The sequence below is a fragment of the Meleagris gallopavo genome, chromosome 2 (assembly GCF_000146605.3).
Source record: "Meleagris gallopavo isolate NT-WF06-2002-E0010 breed Aviagen turkey brand Nicholas breeding stock chromosome 2, Turkey_5.1, whole genome shotgun sequence".
NCBI classification, from domain to species: Eukaryota; Metazoa; Chordata; class Aves; order Galliformes; family Phasianidae; genus Meleagris; species Meleagris gallopavo.
The window spans coordinates 87,826,576-87,845,683 of NC_015012.2; the positions used below are offsets into that span (position 1 = coordinate 87,826,576).

At 37.3% G+C, this 19,108-nt stretch overlaps 1 protein-coding gene across 1 annotated transcript; it reads right to left on the bottom strand.

Moving 5' to 3' along the window:
• Window positions 1-773: 773 nt before the first annotated feature.
• On the bottom strand, window positions 774-18,769 carry GFRAL (GDNF family receptor alpha like). The gene is made up of 7 exons (XM_010707823.3): window positions 18,345-18,769; window positions 17,569-17,625; window positions 16,585-16,912; window positions 13,885-14,144; window positions 11,853-11,948; window positions 6,307-6,388; window positions 774-5,337 (listed from the first exon to the last, which is right to left on the bottom strand). Exons 1-7 carry the CDS (start codon window positions 18,766-18,768, stop codon window positions 5,250-5,252), a joined length of 1,335 nt encoding a protein of 444 aa, XP_010706125.1. The 5' UTR covers window position 18,769; the 3' UTR covers window positions 774-5,249.
• Between the last annotated feature and the right edge of the window lie 339 nt (window positions 18,770-19,108).

The window sequence follows — 19,108 nt, forward strand, 5'->3', positions numbered from 1 at the left end:
TATGGGTTTTGCTTTAGAAACAACTTGGGAGCTTATGAAGAGTCTTAAATGCAGATCTTTTGCTCTTTAATGATGTGAGCTCTGGAAAAGATGAGCAGTCACATCTGGAGCCCGTACTTTACCCACACGTTCATCTTCAACCACATAGTGAGTTATAGTAATCCAGGGTGGAGGTCACAGACATATAGATTGTTTGTCAGGATCGTTTTAAAGGAGAAAGAAACACAGAGCCAGATTAAAAAATAATGAATGCTTATTTGCCAGAAGTGCCACCTGGGATGAATTTAAGCCTGGATCCAGGTGAACAATCCCAACAAAATCCCTGAGATTTGTTAGACATCTCATGTTCATGCTGCTAAAGTTTGTTGGGCACATAATGTTCTGCTGCTTGCTTTCCTGGGCTGGCATCCCTTTGACTGTGAGAGCATTTTAATGCCTACTCTTTGGCTTCAGAAAATAGACATATATCAACCTTAAGATCAAGGGCTAATCTGGCTGTTACTCACATAGATAACACTGACTTCAGCACAGCATAGTAAAGCAGTCAAGACTGCATCCCTTCAAAAATACAGCAAAAGCAGCATGCATTGTGATGATGCTACTGCTTTCCAGCAGTTGTTGTAGCCATCAGAGTGATTGACCACCAGTGGTGGCTGCTCTTCTAGTCCCTATCAGTGTCTCCCATTGAGTTCACTTCACCTTGAAGTAACTCTTTGCTTGTGGAAGGCTTGAATGCAGGTGTTCTGTTTCCTTGTTGTGTAGCCCTGTTCCTTATTTGTGACCCAATTATTATGTCATTATAAAAATTATGTATCTGTTGAAAGCTATAAAGAAAAAGCAACAAAGTGCTGAATATCATGATCACACAGTTAGAATGTGGGGACATGCTGCCTCTCCGTCTGTTTTGGTGATGCTCCTATATAAATGCTGAAAAGGGGAGAGTGTAAACTCTTGGCATCCTGCAGAGGAGAGAAACTTCTCCTTAACACTGACTGCTCTCTGTGAGTTTTACCAGAGCCAAATTAGATGTTCCAATATATTTATTTCTGTTCTTTGAAAACTGTCTTCTTCTGTGGGCCACTGGATCGAAATCACTGCAGAGATCTTCTGGAACAACATGGAGGTCATTTTACTTGTGTTAGGGCCATGGAGTATGTAACTGGAATATCCAGGGCAATCTTTGGTCAGTGGCCTGCTCTGAGCCTGTGAAGGTTTGACAGATAACCGATGTTGCATTGCTGAACTTTCTTTAATACTTCCACAGTAGTTTTCCTTCTTTCCATGTTGTTGGCAGTAGCTAGAAAGTGAAATACTGGCTCTTGAAAGGTTAAGATACTCTTTTCTAAAGGCATGGCTTGTACGTGTTTCTGGAGAAGTTGATTAGTTCCACCAGTAATGGGCATAGTTCTTCACTGGGCAGCAGTGTCATGGATCCCTTACATGGGCAGTGCTAATGTCTTCCAGCAGCAGCTTGCTTTGTAGTTTAGTTGCAGCTTTTATGTATTTGGGCAACTTGGCTCTGGACCAGCACTTTAAACTTTTATTTTCATGTGTAGCCAGAGTTTATGGGACAAAGAAGTGAATATTCTGGTCTTGTGAATAAGTCCAGAGAAGCTTCGGCTAATTTTCCCTTCTTAATAGCATCATTTGAGTTCATAAAACTTTTACTATTGTAATAAGGAGTCACAGAATGAAGACTGAAAGTCTGTGAGGTAAAATTTGCTTTTTGGGATCAGCACTGTTGAAATGAAATAATCTTCATCCAAGGGTTTAGTGTGAAGGAATGAGATTACATGACTATTTTTTCACAGAGTTACTTTTAAGTGGTAGAAATATTGCTTAGATACGATGCTAAATATCTGAAAATTAGAATTCCGTGACACTGAATTTTATATGATTTCTCTGACTGCCATAAGTTCTTTTTTAAAAATAAAAGGTTGTCCTGTTTATATAATATTATCAGGATAACTGTTACTTTCTCTAGATCCAAGATGTTATGCAGAAGTGGATAAATGTAAAAATCTGTCTTGAGAACTGAACGAAAGACACACTCCCTTTCAGTTCTTGCTGATAAATCTTTTTCTACTAAGACACGTTTTTGAACATTATTTTTCTCTAAGGTTCTTCTCTAACACTGTGTTGGTATTCAGTGCTACAGCATCACCACAGGCAGAAGGAATAAAGCCAAAGTCAACTTAGTCCCTCGAAGCTGATGTAAAAATAGTGATGCATTTGTACCCTCCTGGTTGTATCCATTTGTGATTTTGCAATGAGTGATGTTAAAGATGAAACAAAAGCTCTCTCAGTGTTTACTGAAACTGATACACTCATCTATTACGCCAGATTCAGCAGCTCTGATTAAGCAGCTCACATGTATGGCATTAGCAAAATAAGCTGTCCCTCTGACATGTCCTCCTGTGTTGACTTTGTTGCCTCATAATCTGTTTGAAGTACATTTTCTTGGAATTACCTTTTTATCAGTTCTCCCCATGTGCTTTTATAGCTGACAAATCTCTTCTAAGTAACTAGGAAAACATTTTTTCCCTCCATTAACTAAACATTAAAAGCTACAGGCAGTAATGGAGGTACAACTTGAAAAACTCAATGAGGCTTCATCCAGCTTTAGATGTTCCCCACAAAGTAGAAATCTCTGCCCCGTAAATGGTATCAGAGACCCTCTGTAGAGCTAATGGGAGATGAGGAACAGCTTCAGCATCTGGTCTGAAATGACAGCATGTTGACTGGGGAATATTCTTGGAAAAAAATTGCAGTAAATATCCTAACCCATGGCACTGAGCTGCCTCAACCTGAGCCGCAGACATTTGTCTTCACCAGTTTGAATCCAACAGTAAAAGACTCCCATGGTAATTTTTTTAAAGAACAGAATGGTGTTCACTCTTTTAAGGCACCGCGCTGGGGATGGTGATGGTTCTGCTTGTATCTGCTTTCATCCGTGTTAGTATGCTATGATTCCCACATCAGTTTGAGATGGCTATCCCTCTAAAAAGCAAATTCTCTCATCTCATAAGCAATTGGAATAGCTGAAGAAAATCTTCCTTTTGAAGAATTCAGGACTCACTCTGGCAAGGCAAGAGAAATGTGGACTTTGAATTTTAAGCTTTATATCTTCGGCACTGCACAAGGAACCAAGTCCTGTGTATGTTTCAAAGACTCCTTACATTTAATTTGAAGCAATCTTCAGATAAACTGCATAAATGGTGTTGAAAACAAAAACTGGGATCCAGTATTCCCTGTTTCAAATGAGAATAAGACTAAAATGTACGGTTTCTCTCTAACCTGGTTGTTCTTCATTTCTTTACTGTGCAATGTCCCAGCTCCAATGGAAGGGAGGTAAATCATGTCCTTACCCAAAATGACCTGGGAATACCGAGTCATCAAAGAGACAGAAATGTGGGCTTTATTTTCCTCGGCATTTAGTACAGATGTCTCAGTTCAGATAAAAAATTTTTAATGATTGGGCTGTTAGAAAAAATAATACTTCATCAAGACCCACCCCCATGCTTTCCTGTGCAACCTCTTGTAGGGAACCTGCTTTAGTAGGGGTTTGGCCTAGGTGTTCTCCAGAGACCCCTTCTAGCCCCTGTGATTCTGTCATGAAGCTAATCTACAGGGCATGTGATATTGTTGGGTGTTTCCTAATCGTATTTGGGACAAAAGTGGTAAAACTGGGGATACTGCTCTTCAAAAAATGCTGATTGAACTATAACTGTATTTGTGTAGTTGGTGCTGTGCTGCATGGTACTTCTTTGTTCAAGACATAGTTAGAGTCTAATCATGATACCTGAATACAGATTATCACAGCAGAGATTCCTTTATTTAATAGTTAATGCTTACATACAACTGACAGAATATAGTGCCACTATGAAATATAAATCAAAGGAATTGTGATACAGGTGCATGTTACATATTGTAATGGAGGAGATTTCTTTTCTTTTAAGCATTAAAGTTAGTTCTAATGAAAAGAGCACATAAAATTCCACATATACAGTACATATACAGTATCCACTCAAGATCTTGCAGTCTTTCAGAATAACCGGTATGCTTATTCCAGTTTCAAATGCATTTTACATACTCCTGTGTGTGAGAGTTTGTGTGTCTAAGCACACATATGAAGAGTTCCTAACATCTTAGTATAAGCTATTTAGAAAATTTGTTGGATGTTATCATGAAAAGACGAGACATATGCTGCTTGTGGAGATAGCAAAACAAGAAATGCCAGTCTGTTACTTTGTGCTGATCAGAACCTGATTGTTAGAAAAACACAACAAAGACAACCAATTTCTAATAAACAGAAGCTTAATCCAGTAAATAATTCAGCTACAAGGAGAAATCCAGAACTCATCACCACAAAGTGGGATCCAGAATGGTGTGTTAGGGACCATGACTCCCAGTACAGTGCACAGGGAGAATTAGGCACTTTGAGTATAGCCTAGAGACAATGAATATGAAACAGGGATGGAGAGGTTGTATCTGATCTCTCAAGAAACAGGCATTTCACTTCATCCCCCATCAAATGGTTTTTGCCACTGGGAATTCAGACCATAGAATGTTTTCTAAAATTGTTGTTTTCAGACTGGCAAAGTTCTTTCATGTCTTTTTGAAGCGTCTTGGAAGGAAAGGAATAACCAGTTTCAACAACAACATACTGGTCAAAACATCCACCCAGGCGCCCAGCTTAATTCCTCTTCACACTGACAGAGGTTGTAATCCTGATCTTCCTCTACCCCACTGAGTGCTTCATAATCAAACTGCAGGCCACCTTCCCATGTGTGCTGCCTCATGGATAGCCCATTGGGTACATGGAGGGAACCTGGAGTACTAAATCCCCACATATATGCTTTCTAACTGCTCTGAAATATTTCCGAGTGGATTTTTTTCCTTTCTGTCTGATAAATTCACATCTGTAGAGTGGCTCTCATAGTTTGCCCCACAAGACACATTGTAAAGCCAGACTTGTGCTGATACAGCATTAATATCAATCACATGAGTCTGAGGATATAGCAAATGCATAGCTCAGGACGTATCTATGAATCTACGCAAAAATATGTTTGTTTTTTTTTTAAGCTTGTGAAAGTTTTAATGTGTTAATAAATAGAAAAATCTTCTGTATGCACAACTACAAAATTCCGTAATTTATAGTAAGTTTTCTATTATATATTTTATTACCGCATATGTACAACAGGCTGGCTTTCAAGAGTAGCCTTAAAAAGCATAAGCAACAAAGTAATTCATCTGTGACTTTTATAATGGACCATAAATGTTTCAGAAGAATGATCTGGCGATGGACTTCTTGACTGGTGTTTTGTTCTGCAGGCTCTGAAAACAAAGAATGTGCATGTATTTAACTATAAACTATACGGCTTTTGGTTTGAACTTTGGCTTAATTGAAATCAGTGGCAAAATTCCCCTCTTTTCATGATGAACTTTGTGGTATAAAGTAATTCCCTTCACCATTATTAATGTGCTGTTCTTTCTTCCATCCCCTGTATTCTTTAAATCTGAGTTTTATTTATATGCTGATATTCCTGTAACTGCAAACCTAAAGGCCTCTGTGCCCATATATCCTTGAATTGCCTTTTGCATTTTTCTGCACGATTCCTCTTTGATCTGCCTCTGAATTTAATAATGAAATTCGACTCAGTATCCCCCCCACTATATATAGCTCCTGCTACATCATGTTCTGTTACCTATCATCTGACAGTGTAATTCTTGAAATCTGGCCATTTAATTTGGTCCAAGAAAATGTATCATTTAAGAAAAGGCCATGTTCATTTGATTAAGTGAATGCACATTTCTGTTTTCTTACCAAGCACTGGCATATGGGCAGCATTTCATACTGTGTGTGGGAATGTTTACAGAATCCTATCAGCAAAAATGGTATTTGGCAAGAATATTAACTACAATAGCAGCATTCACAGTTCTGTTTCTAAATATGTTATAATGCTGAATATTCTCATTTCCTTTCTGCACTTCCTCTGCCTTCTGCGGGGCTAGGAAGGTAGCCTTGCAGAATTTTTGAATTCAGATTTCACCTTCCCCTGCCATGGGACAGGAAATGAAACCTCCTAAAGCCTGAGATCTCTGTATGAATGGAGGGCATTGTAGATATGCATCATATTTCACATCTTCCCACTGACACCCGCAATGTCAGTTCTTTCCATCGCTGGGATATGCTGGACTGTTTTTAAAGACAGTCACAGTGCCAACTCTTAGCTAAATCAAAACATTTTATTTTCTGCTTTTCCAATTTCCTAGAACCAAAGATTAATACTCCTATCAAATTACCTGATCTTTAGGAGAGTCAACAGGACTATTCCTAGGATGAGAACTATGCAGGAGGAATAGGCAATAATGTAGACTGTTTCACCTATAAGCCAAAACCAGAAAGCAGACAAGAAACATTCTTCAGTGACAAGAATCAGGTTTGAGATCTGAATTGGAACATATACATTTGCACGCTAAATTAGCAATCAGTTCTGATGCCAGTAATTAAAAGGGGATGGTATGCCAATGGTGGGAGTTACTCCTGCTTCACCAGCCAGTGCAAAATCATTTTCAGACTTGTAGTAAACACCAGCTCCAATAGCACTTCACGTGTGTAGCACTACCTTTTACTCTACCCCGGGGAAACTGCAACAGCTTGTTACTCTGATTTGTGTTTTGGAGTATTTTCCCTGTTGATTTTAAGATGTCAGTTTTATTCGGTGTGTTGGAGGAGATCTGGCTCTTAAATATCTGCCTGGCCTCTTTTTCTTTTTCACATATTACCATAATTGCAGTGTGAAGCAATACTCAGTCTAGAATCGAATTAAAGTAAAATGGGATCTAACATTGTGTTTCTGGGCACCATGCCCATGGAGTTTCCTCTTTCTCTTAGACTTCTCACCAAGAAGTCACTTAGGCAGCTTATGTGCTAAAAATTCTGACTGTTGAAAAACTGGGAATTGTTTCAACTGTTCTTTTCCAAAAGAGGAGAAACTTGTTTTTCCTGGTGGAGTGAATGTATCACTTTTGATCAAATATTCCAAAGGGAAAATATATGGCTCAGAAGGAAACACAACGTGCCAGAACGTGCCATCAAGATGCGCAGAGGTTCAACAACAAAAGGACCCAAATCAAGAGCCACAGGAATAAAAATGAGACCCTTCTACTTGCCTGTTGCAAGATGTTCATGATGAGATCATGCTAAAAGCCATTTATTTTCTTCTGCCTTCTGAGAAGCGTGGGAATTTGTAAAGCTGGGAGAGGGCATAGTTTTGTGGCTGAAGTGATAATTCTTCATTTTATATTTTCATTTTATATATTGTTTTCTAAATACTTGAATGTGCCTATTTATCTTCCCTTAAAAATGTTATAGGGTGTCTGTTTCTTGATAGGCATCCTGCTTGTCTAAAAATGCAAGGAATGTTTTATGTTAATTTTCACTATTAATCTGTCTCCATCCAGTTCTCAAAATGTGAAATACTGCTAGGGGAGTTAGAAAATATAGATAGGAAATTTTGGCTCTGTTCATCCCAAATCCCATCCATGAAAACTACCAGAATACACATGTAAATTCCTTTATGACATGATGTTCTGTGTGATTCCATTTTTCTCGTCTGAATATCTTAGCAATGATTTAAGGCTTAAAATCAGTACCTAAACAAACATCAAAAACACTGACTGAAATTAAGCCCATTTATAGTTATGGGTCTTAGCTCTCATGCTGTGCTCCTGATCACATTTCACTGGATAGCAGACATCACAATGATTAAAAACATGATTAAAAGTTCAAATATTTTCCTACTCAGGATAGCAAATAAAAAATGCAGTGTACATAGATCAGATCATGATTGGATTCTAATAGATAGCTGTCTGCTTTAATGCTTCTCTTCAGCTGACTAAGGTGCAGAAGAAGAGATCTTGTCTGAATTATCTGGCTGGATGGAGAAAGGGATGCAAGTATCTGTGTGCCTTGTGAAGACTGAAAGGGCACAAAAGGAGAGATGTTCCCATTGCTGTGGTGTGAGGTACTGAACTGTACCACCTTATGAAGCTGTCTCATGCTCATGAGAATTTGGTAGAGCAGCTTAAGGACAAGTCTATGACAAGTCTGTCACGGCTTTGGGACAAATATCTTGCCCTTCCTTGCATGGGCTACATCCTCAGGAACGCTACAGCTGTAGTGCTAGTAGGAACTTCCTATGTAGAAATACAGACACTGCAGTGACAAAGTTTGCAATAGGACAGCTATGAGCTCATCAGCTGAAACAATTAGTGGGATCAGTCTCCTGTGTAAATCTACATGTACATGTAGTGAGAGAACTGTGAATATTCACTAGATAAATTAACTCCGGCTGGTGCTCTAAGGTTTCTTGTCTAACTGCAGACATTGCAGGCTTTCTTCTACATTTATAAAACAATGAGATTGACAGTGTTTCATACCTTACAAATTAAAGTTGCTGGAGAGGAACTAATCTCAGTTCTCAGAGCATCCAGTATAATTATAGATAAATCCTGCCAATTACATGTTTAACTAGATTCTCAGCACAGCAAAACTACTTGGTAGAAAATATCTGATAACTCTACAATTTAGGAGGAAAATAAGATTAGTTCCAAGAGTCTTGGGTCATGCCCAATTTTACGGTATCTCACAAGAACCAGAGAAGAGTTGTGTATTCATAACTTTTTCTTCCATTAAAAAAATGCTCGAGCTCCAAAGCTCTGCACTGATGAAAGTGAATACTTATCTTCATGCATGATTCATTTTTCAAATTAAGGTGTAGGAAGCAATCTTTTAAATTATTTGAATCTGCAAAATCATGGAGTTGATTTGCATAGGATGAAGTCAAAACCAGACTGAAAGTGGGTAACTACATGGTTAGTAACAGCATTTTTTGATGTTTGGAGAGCTTTTGTTTAGTTTGTCACTTGCTTTTTGTACTATGACATAAGATTCTGGTCCCATTTAAGCTTGCAGGAAAAGTCTCATTAACTTTGAAAATGATCAGGCCTCTGCCTACATCACACTGTTTTAACTGGGGCCAATCAACCCACAGGTTGTCATATATCCTCCTGGATATATGACTAAGTGAAAATCCTGTTAAGAATTTTAAACAGTCCTGTTTTTTCATGGCAAACCAAAGGGCAAAAGTCAGAGGACTTCATCTTTTACACCTTCTTTTCGAGATATCTTGTGGTTCAGTATTCCTGACACAAGCCAATTTCTTGTGTGGCAGATCTCACTGAGCTCAACAGAGCCCTTTCACAGTAGCAAGGGTGACCTCTATCATCACTCTTATGCCACCTGGGCCAATGGTTGCCAAAGTACTTTAGATATCTAATCCCGTTTTCAAACATCACATCCTAATTTAGGAGGCTAAGGTCATTGATACACGCCATGCCAGGCTGTAAAATGTTACCATTACATTATGTAGCAGCTTCTCCGCAGCAGCGTTTTATACATACTATTCTCCTTTTCTCAGTAAGAGATGGAATAAGTAGAATTTTATTGCAGTGCATTTGTACGGTCACCAAGGGTCAATTTGTCCACAGCAAGAAGTTAGCTCTTGATTATGGAGTTGTGTATTTGAACTACTTTGGACCCAAGATATCTGACTACTGCATTCACAGCAAAGCATCTTTGCTTGTACCCAAATCTGCATAATTCACAACGAAGAGGGACATATTCATTTGTACATATGTTGGTATATATACCTATATTTATTATTTATTATGAAGCACTCCTCTTATTAAAAATTATCCAATTATCCAAGGATGGACAGTACTACTGTGTAAAATAGGAAAGGTTTTTTTGAACTGTTTTTTGAGCAGTAACTTTTTTGAGATAAAGAATTAAGGGACAGTTAAAGAAAGACTGAGTTTCTTTCTCGGCTTGCTCATCTGCAAACAGACATTAATTTGAATTTGTGAAAGATCTTTGTATTTTATGCAAGTTAAGAACTCTTCTGAGATTTTGAGTTATGGACAACACATAGGCAAGTGTTATCTCCAGCATTTGAGTTCAGCAAATATTCTTAAATATCTTCAGACACTCAAAAGAACATATTTGACAACTTAACCATTTTGCATCTACACCATGGGATTCTTCTTGGGATTTGATTTCAATAAAGATAAATACTTTGTAAAGATGATAACTCCCTTTGCAGCCAAAGTAATACACATTTACTAGCGTATACATCCAGGGTGCAGGGATAGATTTTTGGCAGTGGGATTTATGGAATAATTTGCAATATGGTTTTTATCATCAGGTAGATATCCTGAAATCAGATTCTTCTCCTTGACCTGGCTTCCTATGAGACATATATAGCTTAGAGAGTTCCCAGCTAGTGCACATGACAGCTCCAATAGGAGAAATATTTTATTTTATCTTTCAGGCTGGTCAGCATTCTTTTATTTTTCTAAGGCCATCCAAAATCCTGTTAGAGTTCAAGGATGGGTTTTTGGAAAGTGTTCAGATTTCAGTGGGACCAGAATTAACTGGGCGCAGCCTGCTTTTTGCAAACATTTATCTAATTCTTTGAGGGAAATACATATTGCATTCTACCCAATGAAGGGGTCTGCAGTTAGAACTGGTCACTGGGGTGAAATAGCTCACATTTTACTTTTTCTCACTTATAGCAGGATTTCTTCCATTACAACATTCATTATTTAACCACTAAAGTCTAGTTCCAGCCAGCCAGAGATTCAGGCTCCCCCTGTAGTTGGCAAAAAGAAGCCAACGCTTCCAGGATACAGCAAAGAGTTTTTATGCTAAAACGACAGTGGAATGCTCAATTATTCATGACATTGGACTCAAGAATACTGTTACTAACAGTTTATATTTATAATTCCCAGGTTGGACACTTCAGCAAAAGCTGAAGGGGGGACATGATGGAATATCCTTTATTTTGTACTCTACGTGGAGCATGAATTATTTTTTCATTGTTAAAGGTGTTCAGTGTGAACATTTCTTGTAAAAAAGGAACTAATTTGGAGTAATACGTAGAGTACTGCAATCTGCCCTATGCAAGGTAGAGCAAATGTTTCTCATTAGAGACAGTATTTGTGCATTGAGCTTTTTAGTATTCTTACTCTGTAATGGGATCCCTCAAAAGGAAATATAAAATTAATATTATTTCAGCTATGAAAAAAATTATTAAATCAGTATCTTTTATGTCACTTAATTGTTTACTGTAAATGCATAGAAAGAAAAGCAGATCGGACTGCTTTTCAACCCATGACATATCACGATCACAATTGCAGGCCCTGCTGTTGCATGAGAAAATAATAGCTGATGGAGTGTAACGCAGCACCCTTCTCAGATCAACTACTGCTTCTTCCTAATTTCACTGTAACTAGTATGGCACAAAAAGTCAAGAAAGTTAGGAGGGAAGCAGGTGTGGCATCAAAGCTAATAATTTATTTTACATATTATGACTACTATTGATTCTTTATGAGTTGGACTTGATGATCCTTATGAGTCCTTTCCAACTTAGGATATTCTGTGATTCTATGATTCTCCTGATTTGTAATGACTGTATAGAGAGTCAGGCTGTGGTGGGCTTAATAGCTTAATTGTGCACAGTTATAATATAGTGATTGTGATCTATCTATTTCAAAACCACTTATCAGAGTAATTGGTGCAGCCTTATTATCTTTACTTTGTGGTTGTATAAGATAAGGAAAGCAAGTAGAAAGATTTTTCCACATAATGTTGAATGAGAGTAGAACAGGTAAAGTTCACTTTCCTGAAACCACCCAAGGGAGTTAATCTTTAGTCTTCTCTGTAACATAAGGGAAATTTCAATAGTGCTTCTATTAAAATCGTGAAGTGATTTGCTCAAACTTACCATTAATTGAAGATGAATGCAGTTGTGTTCTGGAAAGCTTTTCTCCTGGTATTTCTGTATTCAGCCAATGAAACCCTTTCCTAACTGAAATTTGACCTAAAGAATGAAAACATGTATCAACTTGAATTATTATTTTTAAATAATAATGTAAACAAATATTATTGTGTTTTGATAAGAGCCTCAGAACTTAGAAAGGCAGCAGTAGTACCAATCCTTTACTTAGCCAAGGGCTTTGGATCCCCAGTTTTCGACTGACTAGCAGGAACTTCATTGCACCCCAGGAACAAGCAAGTTTCTGTTCTTTAATCCCAATTAGGTTAGGGAAATTCCCATCACAAAAATACTTTTATCCTGAGACTGCTTCAGTGAATGGCAAAACCTGATGAGCAATTATTTGATTATTCTAATATGTTAATCATCTTTTTTCTTGCTATGTAAAGAGAAACTAAGAGAGTTAGTTTGGATCATTAGATGCAGTCATGGAGCAAACAAACAAGTAAATAATGTTCTTGAGGAAACTCACTGCCAACACAGTCTCAAATATAACAGTGTTACAGTATTACTTTGTCAGAGGAGCTGGTGCTGCAATTTTAAACTTTTCTCAGGCTGAATTGTCTGATTGTCCTGATTGTCTAAGCTTAAGCACAGTGTTTCCTCAGTTACTTTAGTTTTCAGGTGTATTTTGAAGGACAGGAAAAAATTATACTGTTATCAGTAGCAGTTTTGGGGGATGGCTAAAAGTCAAAAATTAGCTAAATCATTCAATGGAATGCATGTATGCAGCTAATTTGTTTTTAAAAGTCACTTGGTGGAACTATGACATAAGCATTCCTTTTCTCTGAAATCTTTGGAAGTAATTCCTTCTCCCAGGGTACCACGTGAATATGTAATTACATATAGATGCATTAGCAAGTTTGTGTAATAGATATAAGTGACACATTATGTGTATTTGTGGAGAGGGTAGTCAGGTCGTAGGTCTGGTCCACAGATGGCATGGCCAGGAGCTGATGTAATAGGTGAACATTCAGCTTCAGTTTTAGGCTGTAGGAATCCAGTTCATCTTCTCCTGAGCCACTCTGGGACCTAACCCACAGCACAGTAAGTGAAGACAAACAAACAGAGGATTTGCTTCAAAAGCACTTTCCTGACCCATATGAATACACTGATATTCTCTTTCATGTTGCCATTCGTTGCACTAATGACTGAGTCCTAAAAAAGGTCTTAGCAAGGAGTTTTATATTTAGCACATACTGGCTTGCATCATTCTGTGCCACTGTATAGAAAGAAAAACAAATGAATTCCTCTCCTGAAAAAGGCAGAATTTATTGCTTTGCCTTTTGTGTCCCAGTTTCTAACACAAACAAGATCTGTGCTCAGAAGTTAAAGCTAGAGAACTGTCAGTTTAGTTTTCTATTCTTTCTCATTACTGTTAAGTAACAACGTGAAGGTAGCAGATCATTAATTCTTTTTATGAAGCTTCACAACACAGTTAAACTGTGTCTAGATACCAATCATTTGTAAGGTCAACATTTACTAAATCATTTCCTAAATTGTGTTAGCCAACTTAAAGTTTTAGCTAGGCTAATATTTAGACTCCAAGGAGAAAAGGAAAGAAAGAAAAACATAAAAATATAATGTATATTGTGTTCTATGTACCAGTATGTACCATATTGATTGTTCTAATGCTGTGCCAAAGTACAACATTAAGTCAATGACAGAAAGACTCTGAAACTTTTCTAATCTGCATAATATTTCGCACCCCCAAAATCGCTCATTTATCATTATTTCAGCCAGAAAATTAATATAGTGAGACTTGTAGCCAATGTATTGCTAGTATAAAATATTGCCCACAACCAGAGAAAACAACTTGGACATATAATCTGTGTTTCAATTTGGCTTAAAAACCTACAGATATAAACCTTGATGAAATCCATGGTATTATAGAAGAGATATGGTTAAGATTTGCTGCAGGTTAGCATTTTAATTTAAGATTTTAAATTAATTATTCTTTAAAGTATCATCTGTTACTCACGTAACTGACTGAAGCAGGACGTGCTGTGAAGCATGTGATGGAAGAGCTTGCACAGCGACTGTTCTGCCGGTGGTGAATTCTGACAGGTGCACTCCACACGTAGCATTGTGCCCCAGTTGTTGATGTAGGCTGCTTTGCAATCAGCGTTTGCAGAACAGGGCATGTCGTCTTTAATTAAAGTTTCAAGACAAGCTTCATCGTCATAGCATTCTTTGGTCACGTGTCTCCAACATTTGTCCCAAAAAGCTTTGTATTTTTTCCTGACAGAAAAATATAAGTGTACAATGATGGTTTTGAAACTATGATTTCACAAAAAAAGATGATCATAAAAAGAGTGTATTCTTGAAGTGCCATGTAAGCTTTAAAAATCAAAATATTCAGTGATAGCTGGCATAAATTCTGCTCTGATTTGCACCTTGTTCATCTCAGTGAAACTGCAAAATTGTAACTTGAAATAACACCATTAATCAAAAAGTTTTTTGAAACAATCAGCGGTACCCCAAATCAGCATCTGTGTAGTCTTTCCAAGGGTCCAGCAGAAATCACTGTGAATGCCAGCAGTCCCAAATCCTCAGGTGGAGGAATAAGACCAGTCACCACCATGAAAACAGAAGAGGCACCTTTCTAGGGGATGAACTTGTTGGGCAGCACGATAAGAAAAATGAATATTGAATTTAATTGAAATAAAATAATCTGCATACAGTGCTAAAAGCCAACCCAGATAGAATGCTAACAAAATACAAAATGACCAAGGATATGGAGAAAGAATTTCATTGCAGATACTTGACCTTAAAAATTAATTGACAGTGAAGAGAGGTTACGTGAAGAATTGTTTCCCAACTCTATGGATTTAAATTATTTTAGCTTATTTGCTCTTAGAGTAGAATAAAATTAATATTTAGTGCTTTTGGTATGACCAAAGAGAAGACTTACTAAAGATTAATTAAGTAATCTGTAGATATTGGCTGGAAACCAGTTTATCACTTACATTAAATCTTAGCAGACAAGAAAGGTAAAATGTTGTTATGTAGTGTACTGTAGTATCTTAAAATATTCTTTCATTAATCATAACATTAGGCTGTTAATTTACTATTGCTATTGTGTAATTGTTACAAGCAAGTCACGTAGAAAAATGTGCTTGCACCTTATTGTAAATATTTTTATTACACCAGCAAAGGTTTCAAAGCAGATGCCACCTCTGTGCTAATGGAATTATTTTGTTCATCTTCAGATTTATAGATACGGCTAGCCATAATTCACAGACTAATTTTGCTAATTATGTCCACTTATTGTCAGTGCCAGGAAACATTAATGCTCCCAAAATAATGGGTAATTCAGCAAGTCTCCATTATGGTATTGCATGTGTACACATGCACATGCACAGACTTACATTTGTAGCCCAGTTCTTCCTGACATAAAAAAGGGCATTTCCCACTGACGTCAATCTGAGTAGCCTGCACTGAACTGAAAGTGTCTCTTGGTCTCCTGCATTGTTTACTGAAAGTAAAATTATGCAGAGCTTTGAGGTGAAATTGAGGTGTAATCCACAAGAGAACCAGTGACTACATTGAAAACCAATGTGAGCCAATTGTCCATCCCCAAATGGTGTCAATTACATAGAAGAGAGAGTATGGGCTAATCCTGTTGCATATTTTCTAAAATAAAACAAAATCTGAAAACTGTTTCTCTTCATAACTTTGGTTGTCTGTGCATTGTTTCAGGGCAGCTTTTTTTCATGTTTATCTGAGAATAAAAGAATAATATGAAAGTTTTACAAAGGGCCAAGTTAGTCACACAGCAGTTGGATCTGAAGGGTAGATGCTAAGGTGGAAGAGGTAATTACTTTAACCAAACAAACTTCTCCCAGTCTGCTGCATAATTTGTGTAAACTGCTAGGGGGCAAAGGAGCAGACTAGCAGGTATTATCTGAAGGAAGTGGTAATGAAAGTTACATACAGAATAGTTTGTCCAGCCAAAATGGTGTTAAGAGTCATGAAACAGGCAGAAGAAAAGGCCACTGATGATCCAAAACCTGTCTGAAAATGAATGTTTGTGGTTTGCTTGTGGGATTACTTATTGAATTATCAGTTTCAATGCAGACATCTCTGATAGATGTCCAAATGGCACCTGCTGCTTTGTAGACTCTTCTCAGACTAGACTTCAAAGAATTGCTGTCTGTGCCAAGGGATAGATAACCTAACTTTTTTGACTAGGTAATTGGGTAAATTATCCTAATCAAACCTATTAATGTGCTATATGTAGCCTAGTAAAATGTTCTCTGCTCACATCTGATTCCTCTAAGTATTTTAAATATTCAGTGCAGTTCTTACACATGATGATTTAAAGATCCCTTCTATTTCTATCTGAGTTTGTGTGAAAAGGGTCTCTAGATGCCTATAGTTATCATGCAAGAGTAAGTGAAAGATGTGAAAAGCACCTGGTGGGAAGGTGGTGTGTGAAAAATGTGTTCTAAAACTGATAACTAAGATGTAAAGATCAAAGATTAAAGGCAGTAATTCTTTGCTGCTTGTATCCATAAAGTATGACTTTTTGAAATGCCAAACACAAGAGATGATATAGAATAGATACAATGCCAAAAATCATTTTGCTATAGATGAGAAATACAAAAATTATTTGATCAAATAATTCACAGGCACACAACTAGGCGAGATTAGGAAAAGTAATCATTCTTCTAGTTACCTGCAGAATTCATCTTCCTCACACATGTGAATTACACTTAGACATGATGGGAGTGGAGCTGAAGTAATTGCACAGGGCTTGCCATGAAGAAGTTCTTTGGCACTGTGGCAGGATTCATCAGGCTGGACGCAATCACAAAATGTCATCATTTGGGCAACTTCAAAAGGCATGTTGTGATAGAAGAACCTCATGGCCACTTGGCATTCTTCCATGTTGCACTTCTTATTTACTGAACAGACCTTAAGGTACAGGGACAACTGTTTGTTACATACTTCATCTTCAACACAGTCCATGTTCACATCCAAACAGGATCTGTTTGCTGTGTATGCTAAAAAGAATAACGATTTTTAAAATGAAACTACAAGAAAATCTTACTCAAGTGATGATTGGTAGTCAACCTGCCTGCATTATTCCCATTAAAAACAAGTCAGTCTTCCCAAAGCTCTGAGCCAGCTCTTCCAACACTGTCTCTTCTAAGCTCATTTTGTTGTCCTCATATTCTACTCTTGCACTGCTTGCCTCTCACATGCAACCCCCTTGAAACTTCTTGCCCTACCAGATAAGTGAGGAAGAAGAAATGAGAAATGGCAAGACAGAAATTTCTTTGAAGTATTCAATAACTTCCAGGAACTGCTGACTAATGGATGCTTAAAAATGCTGACATCTCCAGTATGACATTTTTAAATCTAGTTCAGGTAATTGTAGGCTATGCTATAAGCCTTCCAAAACTATATATCTATTTCTAACTCCAAAAGGGTTATGGGATAAGTTTTGCCTCGATAAATATAACAGAAATAGGACTGTTACCTATCATTTTTGGATTCTCATCTATCCAGTTGTTTAAATAAAATATTCAGGGTTCTACTGACTCCTTGCTCTTCAGTAATCTGAATGAAAACTATTCATTTTAATCTGGAGATACAATGCACATTATTTGAGAACAGAGGTAAAATGAGTTACTAGGATCCAGAAATAAATTCATACCTTGCTTGGAGAGAGATGATAAACTCCATTGTAGCTTTGTTTCCATACTAATATTGTCTAAAACAGAAAGACATGGATATACATATGAGCAGAGGTGATAAATCATGCTTAGTTTTTAGTTTAAAGCATTGTCTGTTTTGCTGAAATAGTACTGGTAAAAATAAACAAGAATAAAATAGATCGACTCAGTGATCAGTCAGGAATTGTCAGCTTTTAACAAACTCTAGCAGCCCTGTTACATGTATTTATAGACTTTGGGGTGAAAGCACATTTTCACAATAGCTGTTGATACATAATTATACATCCTGTGAAAAGAAAGAGTTTGTAGAGATGCTCAGCTCAGAATAAAATCAGGGTTATTGTGAACAAATAAGGCCTGTGGCTTTAACATATTCATTTGTATACACAATTTTTAAAACTCAGAAGGCTTGTTGTAGTATGAAGTCAATGGAGGCAGAAAATTCTTATTTTTACTTTTGAAAAACGCAAAAGGAAACTTTTGAAAAATGTAAAATGAAACTTCTCTTTTTTTTTTTTGGCTATAGTCTAGTGCTAAAAGAGACTGATTAGGGTCAGGAGTGACCAAATTAACCAATTGAAGAAAAATAGTGTTTTCACTCAAGCTTTTGTTTTGCTTTTAGATTATTCATTTGCATCTAAATAAGCCTCTCAAAACTATCCTGTTTCCAATGGTAAACTGCAATGGTTTAAGAATTTGTTTTTTCCACAGATGCACGCATGTATGAAAGGGTTCTGACTTCTGGAATAGCACCAACCTGTGTCAGTGTCCTGATTTTTATCATGATCATCACCATCATCATCATGTTCATCGCCATTTTCACTAGCTACTGAATCTTGGTTCCCTTGAAAGTATTGCAAACAAGGGTTGCTAAATATTCCCTTCCATATTCTAAGGCATCTCCTTTGTAGTGGCTCTGAGCACTTGCACTCTCCCATCACTGTTTTCCTCAGTTCTTTCCATGCTGACAAACATTCCTGGCTGCCCATTCTACATTTTGCTGCCTCTGCCCGGCACGCTTGCTGGAAGCTCCTATACACTGAAGAGCAGTACAGATCCTCTTGACAGAATCTTTTAGCAGTGGTGCAATCCTTCTCTGATTCATCAGGGTGTCTTTGGCTTTGGGGCTTTCTGTGCTGCCTAAAACTCAACTCAGCATTTGATCTTGATGAAATTTCCATGCTCTCTGTGCAAACAGGAAAAAAAAAGACATTGAATAGAAGTTGCAACATCAGCTCGCAACAAATTTCAGAAAAGTGGATGAAATGGTCCTAGTTGTGACATGACTAGATTCAACTGTATATATATACATAATAATTTCAGATTCTTGCAGAATAGTATATCTTTTTCATTGCTGGTATCTGTATAATGTATAGTCTAGTTCTGCAATTCAGTTGCCAAATGCCACTCACTGCAATTACAATATAAAGGGATTAATGTCAAATAATTTTAGCCATCTACAGATTGGGCATATGGTGGATTATCATTTTAATGAGGAGAGGAGAGGAGAGGAGAGGAGAG